Source organism: Crinia signifera, chromosome 6 (assembly GCF_055691185.1).
Source record: "Crinia signifera chromosome 6, ASM5569118v1, whole genome shotgun sequence".
NCBI classification, from domain to species: domain Eukaryota; kingdom Metazoa; phylum Chordata; class Amphibia; order Anura; family Myobatrachidae; genus Crinia; species Crinia signifera.
This window is the reverse complement of record NC_139222.1, coordinates 255,882,796-255,895,767: the sequence shown is the minus strand read 5'-3', so window position 1 is coordinate 255,895,767 and position 12,972 is coordinate 255,882,796. Positions and strand designations below refer to the sequence as shown.

At 44.5% G+C, this 12,972-nt stretch overlaps 1 protein-coding gene across 1 annotated transcript in view; it reads left to right on the top strand.

The window, feature by feature from the left end:
• Positions 1–12,972, top strand: part of LOC146009231 (alpha-1-inhibitor 3-like) — a 106,843-nt gene that overhangs the window by 62,304 nt on the left and 31,567 nt on the right. Inside the window, exons 18-21 of the mRNA XM_083149393.1 lie at positions 40–118; positions 2,513–2,738; positions 8,144–8,264; positions 10,229–10,350. Coding sequence (XP_083005519.1) covers positions 40–118; positions 2,513–2,738; positions 8,144–8,264; positions 10,229–10,350 — 548 coding nt within the window. The remainder of the gene's footprint in view (positions 1–39; positions 119–2,512; positions 2,739–8,143; positions 8,265–10,228; positions 10,351–12,972) is intronic.

Below are 12,972 nucleotides of genomic sequence, written 5' to 3'. Positions count from 1 at the left end.
TCCTTTCACCTATATCTAATATTTCTTTCATTTCCCAAGCAAAAGGTGAAGAGATAAAGAAGCCTCGCACAAGGGGATACTTCCCAGACACCTGGTTGTTTGATCTAGTTTCCGTGGGGTATGTATTTCTCTGTCCTAGCTATCATACAATGTATGGCCTTCATATTGTATTTGTTGCTGTAGAACAGGGGTGTCCAAACCGGTCCTCGAGATCTACCAACAGCTCATATTTTCCAGGCCACCTATGGATCTGTAGAAGGTGTCGGTTGGGTATAAATACAGCACATGTTTGAAAATGTGACAGTCCGTAATGAGTACACCTGTGCAGCAGCTGGGTGGTCTGGAAAATATGGGTTGTGCAGGACAGTCTATGCAGCATGGCCTTCGCTATCCTCGCCACACCCTGCCATCGTTAGTCACCCACTGGCCGATGCTTTAGACTTGCCTGTCACCAATGTCTCTAGTTATTGTCATGTAGTAATCCCGCCTGCTATTAAGCTGGCTCTGACCATTGTTGATTTGGTGCCACCCACAGGAGACCACTTCCATAAATCTTCCTTGCTGCAACCAGTATCTTTACTTTAGTCCTACTTGAAGTGTCCTGTGCATGCTATAGACATGCGCACTGCAGCTAGTACACCCATCCAGAGCATCCTGTGGATGGTCCTCTGTCATTATCAGTGCTGCAATGTTCAAGAAGCATTATTATCAAATGTAACGTGTGGGTATAATACATCCATGCCTATATATATATATATATATATATATATATATATATATATATATATATATATATATATATATATATATATATATATATATATATATATATATATATATATAACATTGATGCAGTATTAGTATTAATTGTATTGTTGTAGTTGTGAACTGTAATACAGCATTAAGTTCAGTATTAATAATTTATTAGTTATTAACAGTAATGTTAGTGGCTGTTCACACCCTAACAGAGCAATACAAGAATTTCTCCATTGGGTGCCATCTAGTGGCCACCGGTTATTTTATTATATAGGATTGTTTAGTTTTAACACAAGGGGTGGTATTTAATGGGATGAGATATTCAGAAAGTGAGAGATTTGGTTTTTTTAAAGCAGCAATCATTTAAACGGCAAAACCAGTTTGATTTTGCAATGCAAATGGTTGCCGCTTAAAAAAACTGGAGATTTCTCACCAAATCTCTCACTTTCTGAATCTCTCATCCCATTAAATCTCACCCTATAACTTTACGTAAGCAGGGTTCCATTGAGTATATCAGAACTGGAAAAGTATCTAGGAGTCCAAATTGATAACAAACGAGTGTAGTGCTCAGTATCATGTAGCAACAAATACAGGCAACAGGATACTAGTGTGTAAAAGAAGGTGTATGGAGACTAGGGACTCAAATGTAATTATGCCACTCTACAAAGCATTGGTTAGAACTCATCGAAAATACGGAGTACAGATCTGGGCCCCACACTATAAAAAGAAGATCATAGAACTGCAAAAAGTCCAAAGAAGAGCAACAAAGCTAATAAAAGGGTTGGAGAATTTAAGCTATGAGGACAGGTTGAACAAATTGGGATTATTTACACTAGAAAAGAGACATTTAAGTTAAGTTGTGCTCCAGTGGTGTCTGCAGCTTTGCAACACTGGTGCATCAGCTGTCTGGGCACCCCTTCACTCCAGTGGCTGCTCTGCTCTTCCCTCCCCTCACTCCACTAGCCCTGCCGCAATTAGTTCTAGTAATAAGCAGGCATCAGGGGATGTTCAGCACGGCTCAAAGGGACTTAGAACTTTGGGAACCAGAGTCCTCCTGAGCCGCCCGAACATCCCGAGCCTGCCACCTATTATGATCGGCGGCTGGGGCAGTGACAGGGCACAGGAGCTCCTGTGTATGATCGCCGGAGCAAAGATGAGGTGGAGGGGGATCAACGGGGGGGGACACATGGGGCGGGGGGTGACACGGGGTGGGGGGTGACCCACAGCTCTGTGGTGGGTTTTGCTGGTGCAGAACAAACCTGCCCTTGTAGGTTTGTCCTGCCCCAGCAAAACCCACCACTCAAGGGGTTAAGGGAGACATGCTAAACATGTACAAATATATCAGGGGACAATATAAGGAACTGTTAGGCAACCTTTTTTCTTTGAGGAAGGACTCGAGGAAACATGGGCATGAGTTTAGACTAGAGGAAAGTAGATTTTATTCCCTTAGAAGGAAAACATTTTCAGGGCAGCCAAATTGTGGAACTCTCTTCCTGGAGAGGTCGTGTCGGCAGACACAATAAATACGTTTAAAATAAGACTGGACAAATATCTATTGGGTAAAAACAACCAGGGGTAAAAAGCAACAATCATAATCTGACTTTCAATAAATAAAAATACACAACATATAATAAGGAATGTATAAAATAGATCATACACACTAACCGAGGTTGAACTCGATGCACGCACATCTTTATTCGGCCTTAACTACTATGTAACTATATGTTACTTTTGACAACACTAAATCTTTTTACAGCCCAGAGGGACACACAGAGCTGAACCTGACTACCCCAGATACTATCACTAAGTGGGTAACTGATGCCATCTGCTTGGGGAATTATGGAATTAGTGAGATAAAGGATGTTGGGCTCACCACCTTCCAACCATACTTCATCGACTTGATCTTACCCTACTCTGTGGTACAAGGAGAGACATTTACAATCAAAGCACTGGTCTTTAACTATGTGAAGAGCTGTGTGCTGGTAAGTACAGTCATAAACAACAGGATAATGTTCAGCCAAGTGTGCCAGATGCAGATGAAATAAAAAGTAAAGTAGACACATATTGTGCCACACATCCAACTATGCCCCTTTCAAAGACCCATCTTGGGTGTACTTAAGTGATTACAGTGAGTGAATACAGAATATGAAATGCAGTGTACAATATACAAACTACCCAAGGACTCACCAGCTCTGCATATTTTTCATCCTACTCACAAAACATAATGTCAAAGCAGACACTGGGGGCATTACATAGGTTACACTGGGAATAACCAAAATGAGGATTAGAGTGGTCTGGTTTTGCTGAAAACCAAACACAAATTTTGGGTTTGGCATTGAAGTTCCATTTTTGTTTGTTTTGGATTGCATGTACATTAAGTCCTTCCTTACTTCAAGCGCTACTTAGCACAGGAGAGTGTATGGAGATAGTGTGGACTGTAGTATATGCTACAATGCTACATTCTACATTAGAATCCATAAGAGATTATGTTTTTCTCACTTACTGTACAGTGTTGGTGAGGGGTGTGTGATATTTCTGCCTGTTCAGGCACTTATAAAAGGGGGAGTAGATAGGCAGAGTGTGTTATTACAGAGCCTAAGCTGAATTTTAAGGACACCTATAGGAAGGTGGAAAACAGAAAGGGAAGCAGGCAAAGGCTTTACCGGGTGGTCTGTTGGTGGTGAACTATAAAAACTGTGGTCAATAAGTGGGTGAAGGGTTCCGCTGTGCACAGCAAGAGCCCACTCTATATGTCCTTTTCACCTGAACAGATTCCTCAGGTATAGTATGTCCAATATAGAGCTATAATTGCTCGTTATCTATGAAACAGACACTAGCCTAATAGAATCCTGTTTGTCCCGCTACAGCATTGGTACAGTATGTGTCTTTGTACTTTTATTTGTGTTGTGTGTATTGTCTATAATATTAGTTAGGGACCATGGTCACTCATCTTTTAAGTTTTCATGAATTAAAAGTTACATAAAATAAGAGAAAGGTAAAGGTGGAGCGCTCAAAAATAAAAACGGTACTTATGTATTATCTGGACTCCCATGTTAAATGCACCCCATTTTTTCATACCCCTACTATCCAACTACGCATGGAGTTGATTTTATATAGTGTGGCGAGCGCAGCGAGCCACCGTGCCCGAAGCGTGGCGAGCGGACGCAGTCTCATAAGAAAAACGGGAGTCCAGATATTACATAAGTACCATAAAAACTTAATGCAGATCAATTGGGTATTACATTCATTTGTAAATACTGATTTATTATGCAAAATAATAAAATTTGTTAAAAAAAGAACATCTATTACTGAAGTAAGTATCATATATTAAACAGAAAATCTAACAGCAACACTCCTGCTGTTAGATTTTGAGACTAACATAAATCTACCCGTCTTGGACGAGCTTCCACTTCCTGCTATCCACCCTCAAGTCCGCACTTGGGGCCTTATTTTGGTTCATTCTTTCTGACAAAATCCTTCTTAGATGGGCAAAACCATGTGCACTGCAGGGGAGCAGATGTAACATGCGCAGAGTGAATTAGATTTGGGTGGGGTTTTACTTCAAAGTGAGATCTATATTGCAGGGTAAAAATAAAGCAGTCAGTATTTTCCCTGCACAGAAACAAAATTACTCACCCAAATCTAATTCTCTCTGCACATGTTACATCTGCCCCCCTGCAGTGCACATGGTTTTGTCCATCTAAGAAGAATTGTGTCAGAAAGAATGAACCAAAATAAGGCCCTTGGTGCTATTGGATTAATACCAACTTGTAAAACCACCACCTGATTATTCTTTGGGACTCCCGCCACTAGGAGAGCCTTATTCCAATTGTAAAATCTCAACACAGGCTATTTGCCCAGCCAGGATTATGGACACCCACAATACCCAGCACCTCTAATCTTGGTCGGCACGTTGTGGATTACAACAAAAATATGGAAGCATTATAGGAACAAGCGGGACTGCAATTAAGCATACTTAATAACTTGTTCTTCCCCAAATCATTCAAATAACGAATATAAGCTCAATGGGTTTTTTTTTATCATGTATTCTGTTTAATATATGATATTTGCATCAGTAATACTGTAGATGTTCTTTTTAACAAATTGATTATTTTATATAATAAAACAGTATTTACATATTAATGTGATATCCATTTGAGCTGACTAAGTTTTTATTTTTATTTCTCTCTTTTCATTATTTTTGGGGAGTGACCTTCACTGGTGTGTGAGCAGCTGACACAACACCCCATTTTATTGGCGCCTACTTTTTTTCACCCACGGGTGACTGACATTTTTTTCTTTCTTTTTTTTTTTTTAACTGAATAATTTTATTGAATTTTTTTTTCCATTACAAAACGTATAAACAATACTGGTTGTATGAAACAGCATTAGTACAGAGACAACATAATTGATTTCAATATAAATTACATAATAGTATGGTAGTTTCAATTAAGTTACAGTAAAACAAATAAAGGGGAAGGAAGAAAAGAGCTATGCAAAACAGAACAAGACAAAGGGAAAAGGACATAGGGCAAGAGTGATACCTTGTGAGATAAATAATTATTCAGTTAAGATTTTCTTATGAGATATAAAGAACAGAAATAACTGTAATAACCCAGTCGAGTCAGAACATCTCTTATCAGAGATTCGTAATAAGTTGACCCTGGGAACCAGTTAATGAGGGGGGAGTTCAGGGCCATGGAGTATTTAAAGCCTATGGTTTCCATTTCATAGCTGCGTTGAACGGCTGCTATGATCTTGGGTAGTCTGGGGGGGGGGGGGGGGGTGTGTCAGGTCTCTTCCACTATTGTGCAATAGCTGCCCATGTGGCTATAAGGATATGTCTAACGACATACTGTAGATGTCGTGTCTCGGAAGTGCTGAAGGGAATCGATGTAGAAATATAGGGTGAGATTTAATAGGATGAGATTTTCAGAAAGTGAGAGATTTGGTGAGAAATCTCCAGTTTTTTTAAAGCGGCAATCATTTACACTGCAAAATCAAACTGGTTTTGCAGTGTAAATGATTGCCGCTTTAAAAAAACTGGAGATTTCTCACCAAATCTCTCACTTTCTGAAAATCTCATCCAATTAAATCTCACCCATAAATTCTGGGTTCCTCGTAAGGGTTACTTTAGGGGTGTGTTTAATTAAGTCAAAGATCTCTGTCCGCAGTTGTTGAATGATTGGGCAAGACCAGAATATGTGTACCAGTGTTCCCACTGACCCACATTGCCTCCAGGATTCCGGCCATAGTTTGTGGAGTCTCTCTGGAGTTAGGTAGAGGCCATGTAAGAGCTTAAACATCATTTCAGATTTGGTTTATACATCTAGACATTTTGAACATGTTAAGGAAAGTACGGTTCCATTCCTTGGCCCTTATTCTGATCGGCACGGTACGGCCCGCGTGCGGCCGTACCGCCGATGTTTTTTGTCTGCACATGCGCAGAGGTCATTCTGCGCATGTGCAGCCCCCTTCGCCGCAGACGGATTTCGTCCGCCGCAAAGGGGGCGGATAGGGGCGTGAGGGGCTTCAGCCCCTCATTTCCCTATGTGTACGCCCCGCGTTTCATGGGCGTTCCCATGCAAACGCGGGGCGTATGCATGGTAATGAGGGCATGACGCCCTCATTACCATGACATGGGGGCGGAAAGCTGACGTCGCCGGATGTCAGCTTTCAGCCCCCATACAAGCTAACACACGGACGATTGTCCGTGTGGTCTTAGCTTGCGGGAGCTGCCGCGGCGTGCGGGCCTGCCTTCGATGGTCGTCGACCATCGAAGGCAGGGGGCAGCTCCCACCATGGTGGAGGCGTAGCCTCCACCATTTTTGTGCGGATCGCCAGCCGTCCGTGTACGGACGGCCGTGGCGATCCGTCTGGTGGGCGGCCCTTGGTTTGTGCGGTCGGAGCCCCGTGTGCGGCTCTGACCGCACCAACCAGAATAAGGGCCCTTGTCTGACTTAGAGATACCTAAATCAGTGTCCCATCTAATTTGGATTTGAAGCTTATTTTCTTATATTTTAAAATAAGACCAGCAAGAGTGCCCCCACAAAAAGAGAAAACTTTCCCTTTGTTCTTTTGTATACTGTGCACAGTGTAGACACTTCTCATCTGGGAAAGATTGCATCAGCAGCACTTCATATATTACAGGAATCAGACAAAAGCTTTCTTCCATCATCGTTAAATAGGTGTAATTCAGGTCTGATTTGAAGAGGGACTTAGTTAACCCTTTGAGTGCCAACATCTCTGTGAGAGGTTTTCAAAATATCCCTTAGAAATGCCGGCGTCGCTCACTTTTGTTATATATATTCAAATAAAAAATGTTGTGTTCATATTTCATATATAAGGTAAACAGGTCATCATGATGAATAAAAATGTTTGCTTGGCAATATTCACGCCTATTTTGCCAATTCACTTGGCACTCAAAGGCTTATCAATGCTGCATGAGACGTCTTGTGCAAATAGACACCTCCTACGTGCTTCTATAATCTACTGTTGCTTCCTAAGCTGCTGCATTAGATCATTCAGCAAAAACAATTGGCCATCGCAGCTACGTAACACAGGCTATGAAATCTGCATTGGAAGGCACAGGGTACATGGCAAGTTCTTCGCAGAGGGAAGCAGAGGACTGCAGGAGAGAGAAAGGGTAGTCTTCTGCTATCTCGAGGCTACTGCAATGACCTGAGAAGGTTCAGTGCCGGGTACTCACCCTTTGGTATCTGTGGACCTCTAATGGTAGAAGGGCATACCCTACTCACTATCATTTTGAAGAAGGTCGGAAACATACAGGTTTCTTTAACATACAGGGATATACCAAGGATAGATGAGCATACTCTACTCCCAGTATTGTGGATGGCTCAACACATGTAACAGTTTCTTTAGTGGGCACATCCTTGTGAAAACTTTTAATAGTACTATCATCTCACATTTATGCAATATAATCCCAAAGGAAATGGGGTTCCCAAACAGCACAAACACGAATAACACAAATTAAATTAAAAAATAGAGCTGCATAATAAAACAAAAAGCAAAATGGGAAAAGATTCATATATATATTCATATGCACATATGCATGATCGCTTAGAAATGCCCCTAAATTGCTAAATTGTAGGCTCCTTTACTCGTGCCGTATTGACACATCCAGGGAAGGAACTCTACGGGGAAAAAAAATCTATTTTTAACTTCTATTTTTAAACAGACAATAGAATGTCCAATTGTAAAATATCTTCTATTAAGCTTGTATCAACTTTAAATAAAAAAATGTTGGTCCTTAAACCAAAAAAATATATTTTTCATTTTCAAAGATCGCATTATTGTCTTCTAACAGTTTCTAAGCATAGACTATTCATTCATGTCTTTTGTTTCTATTATTGTGGCATTATTACAGGTGGTGGCATCACTGTCTGATTCCGAGGATTTCTTAACCGTCCAACAGAAGGAGCAGGCCAAATGTATCTGTGAAGGAGACTCATCATACTTTACCTGGGAAGCCACAGCCCTGCACATAAGTAATATATAGATAGGTGCTAAATTTGAAATGCAGGGGTTTAAGGACATTCATATTTCAGGGCATAAGGGTAAATTCCACTGTGCACTGTGTTTTGATATATGTCATGTAACACAGATAAAAAACGATGGAAATGGAAATATGTAATGGTAATTTATTTTAAGTGGAAAAATACACAGTGCTGTGACGATATATCAAAATATATAGGGTGCCTAAGGAACCTATATATGTACCAGTGTAACCCTGTATGCAGAGTATCCAGGTAACTGCAATATAGGTTGAAGGAATGTCCTGCAATAACGGAGAGAGTGGGGAAGAGGGTGTATTAGTAGACCAGTACAGTGGGGATGGTGAAAGAATCAGCTTTATGTTGCAGGGGGCTGGCGTCCCTACCCTCCTGCAGTGCACCACCGCTGTGATACTTTTAAGCTGATGAGCGCTTGACTGATGGTCGACATGCATTCGGTTGACATGGGGAAGGTCAACAGTCAAAAGGTTGACATGGTGTTTTTCACTTTTGTTTGAGCCGACATGTGCCGACAGGCGGTATTTCATGCCCTACCATCCACTAGGGCGTGGTTGGAGAATAAAATAGTGTGCCAAAGCATGGCGAGCGCAGTTGAGTTTGTGTCCATGTCGACTGTATCGACATCCAGGACAAAAACACCATGTCGACATTTTGACTGTCGCCCTACCCCATGTCGACCTAATGCATGTTGACCTAATGACCCTGTCAATCTAACCCATGTCGACCTTACTGCATGTCGACCTAGTGGTGTCAACCCAATGCTTGTCGACCTAGTTGCTGTCTGTCCAATGATCCATACCCTTAGAGACATGGGGCGGGATGTATTAAAATACATTGCCGCCCTTCACGGCCCCCCCGCAGCGATGCCACCGCATATGTACTAACATATGCGGCTGGCATCGCGATGCGGTGACGGAGGCCCCCCGCGATACCTGGAATGTGGTGTGCGGGGGGTCTCCGTCACCTTCCAGCCGGCTCCTGCATCCCTTACGCCGGGGACAGCTTGTCGCAAGCTGTCCCCGGCGCCTCCTCCTCCCCCCTGCAGCCAGAAGGACGTCCGGCTGCTTCACTAGGGGGAGGACGGGTTTACCTTCCAGGGTCCAGGAGGACCCTTCAGGAAGGTAAGCCAGAGGGGGGGTCGGCGAGGCGGCGGGTTTGCGTCGGCGTCAGCGGGCAGCGAAAAGAAGCCCAAAAGCTTCTATAGGGTATCGCCACCCAAAGGTGGCGATACCCTACACTGCGGTATCATTTTTCCATACATTGGAAAATGCGGTAAAACCGGGGTTTTACCGCATTTTCCATTTGATACATCTCGCCCCTAGGCTTCATTTGTTAATCACTAGGAGATCGGTGTAAAACAAAGCATGTCCAAATACAGGTTGAGTATCCCTTATCCAAATAACCGTTAACTAAATTATTCCGAAAACCATACATTCCAGAAAGTGAAAAAAAATGTGAAATGTTTTTGCTTAAAGCGCTACTGGGGACATCTGTACCAGCACCACTGAGGTTATGATACTGTATGTAACTGCCACTAAATATCTGCAAAAAAATGATTGCTTGGCATTCAAATTCAGTACCTGAGATTGTACACAAACTTTGTTTCATGTTTTGAAACCTTGTTTTATGCACAAATAAAATATACTGTATGTGTGTGTTTTTCATGTATTTGATGTGTATATACAACATAAATGCAAGATACCTCAAGATACATCATTGAAATATAAAAATATTCTGAAATACGACATAATCCGTTATCCAAAATTCATCTGGTCCGAGCATTTTGGATAAGGGATACTCAACCTGTAAAAATATACACAGTTTGTGGAAATAATAAAAATAATAATAATAATAATAATACATGAGTAGAAAAGGCAATTTAAAATGTGATAGCCGGTCTATTTTCTCATCATCATTGTCATATCTTCATTATTCAGAGAACTTAAAGATCCATGTGAGCAGCGGTTCTCTGCAGTTGGAAGGAGAATGCACTGAAGATTCACTTTTGATAGGAAAGGATCAGAGAGAAGACTCTATTGAGAAAACTGTTGTGGTAAAGGTAAGAGATAAAATATACTGTGTTACCAAGGTATAGGGTACCACAAGTTCCCAACTCATGTCCATCATTATTACCCATAGGAGATGGAAAATATGTGCCACATTTCAAACACTATAATTGTGTCCCAGCTTGGCAAGCCCACTCACACTCTTGCCCCCGAAATATAACTAATATTAAATTAAAATATAACTAATATGCAATTCATTTCACATCTCTTATATATTTAGCCACATCCGTCACTCAAAGCAGTGTAGGGAACGGTGGGCGGGGTTCCAGGGGTGATTGACAGGCCGTCCACCGTTAGCCACACTGCAAAACCTGGCCACTTCCATTCTACACACCACCCCCCTTGCCTTCCGTTCTCCACATCAGCTCCCACATATCCGCCCCCTCCTCGGCCACATACACTGCCAAACCCCGCCCCACGGCTGCACACTGCCCCCAACACACACACACACATTATCCATCCGGCACACAACCTCCCAGACTACCCACCCCCTCCAAGCACAGCACTCCCCATGGCTGCCCATACACGGGCAGCCCCCCCCACAGCCTCTCGATCATCATCATACACGGGCAGCCCCACGGCTACACACCGCGTGCCCCCCCCCGCCTCACTCTCATACACGGTACAATGACATCAGCAACCCATGCTCGCTCCAAGTCACCTCCGCGCTGCTCCTGATCCGAACTGCCCCCTTTTCCACACATAGCCTGTGGAGGAGCCGTTAGAAATAGAAAATGCAGCCGCTCTGACTATGCACATTGTGAATGCTGGGGACCCGCCCGATGTGTGAATGACTCTGTCCATCCCCCTACTACCGCAATCCCCCGCCAGCATCCCGCCTGCGAGCTCACGGCTATCTGCCAGACTCACTGCACCCTACCCGTGCAAACACCCGCCCGCGGACCGCCACCGGCTCACTCTCTGCATCAGTGTCCCCAGCACTTGGACCCGCCCGGAAACATCTCAGCCGCACCGCCCCCCCCCCCCCCCCGAAATCTTTTGCTTGCAACCTCTTGCTAGCAACCCCAGCTCCTCCTCAATTCCCGGCATTATACCACCCTCCCTGAGGGATACCTTCACCGCCGTGTCACCCAGCGCAAGCTGCCGTCCCCACCAGTAGGATGGATGAAGGAGAGATGTGAGAGTCACTGCCCCAGCAGCCGGGATGCCACGCTCCCTGTGCCCGCCCATCATCATGATCTCAGTGTCCCTGTGCACTTCTAGGTATATATATGTGTGTCCAGTGCTGTATGTGTATATATGTGTCCAGTGCTGTATGTGTATATATGTGTCCAGTGCTGTATGTGTATATATGTGTCCAGTGCTGTATGTGTATATATGTGTCCAGTGCTGTATGTGTATATATGTCTCCAGTGCTGTATGTGTAAATATGTGTCCAGTGCTGTTTGTGTATATATGTGTCCAGTGCTGTATGTGCATATATATGTCCAGTGCTGTTTGTGTATATATGTGTCCAGTGCTGTATGTGCATATATATGTCCAGTGCTGTATGTGTATATATGTGTCCAGTGCTGTATGTGCATATATGTGTCCAGTGCTGTTTGTAGATCCAACCCCCCCCACTCTGCCACCATCCCCAGACCCCAATACCCTGCCAGCATCCCCCCCCCAACTATCTCCCGCCAGTGTCCCCAACACCTCCTCAATCCACCACCGTCCCTGCCCACTAACCCCCCCCCAATCTCCCGCCAGTGTCCCCAACCCCTCCTCAATCCCCCAACAGCATCCCCGCCCGCACACCCTGCACCCACATAACTGCCCACACACCCATCCCTCCCACACCTCCTGCACCCACATAACTGCCTGACACTCAATCATTGCACCTCCACGCCTCACCAACCCACATAAAAAGCACCCGCATGTGTAACTCAACACCCACAGTATTCCCACACCTGCCACTACACTATCCATACCACCCCCAAACTCCCATCCCCCACCCATGTCACCCTAGCACCCCAACCACGACACCACACCTCCCCGCAACACCACCACACCCACACCTCCACCTCCACCACCATCCACTTACAAAAAACCACCAGCCCCTTCTCCACAACACACCAGCCTGTCCCCCATCCACAGTACACACAACCCCCATCCCCAAACCAACTAAAGAACACCCGCAGCACCCTCACCCACATGCGGACCGGCACCAAACCACACCACCCACACAGCCCAACCCCACTCCTGGGACTCCACCACACACACTATCCAAACCACCACTCATCCACCCACACCACCCTCAAGCACCTACTCCCACTCATAGCACCCTTGCATCCGACCCTCACCCATGCAGTAAATGACTTCACAGATTACGGCCCACAGCCCCTTATGACCAGGAGTGTCTGCCTATGCCTTCCCTGAAAGCGGCTGTAATAAGCAACATGAGGAACCCTGACAGTGTCCCCAGTCCCTCAATCCCCAGCCGCAACCCCCTCTGCCAGTGTGCCAGTGTCTCCAGCCAATCCTCAATCCCCCTCCAGCATTCCCACAACCCTTCCCCTGTTTATCCCTGCCACAATCCACTCTCTCAAACCTGCTTCCGCCGACCACCACCCTCCACGCCCTGCTGCCGCCGAGCGCCAGCCTCCAGGACC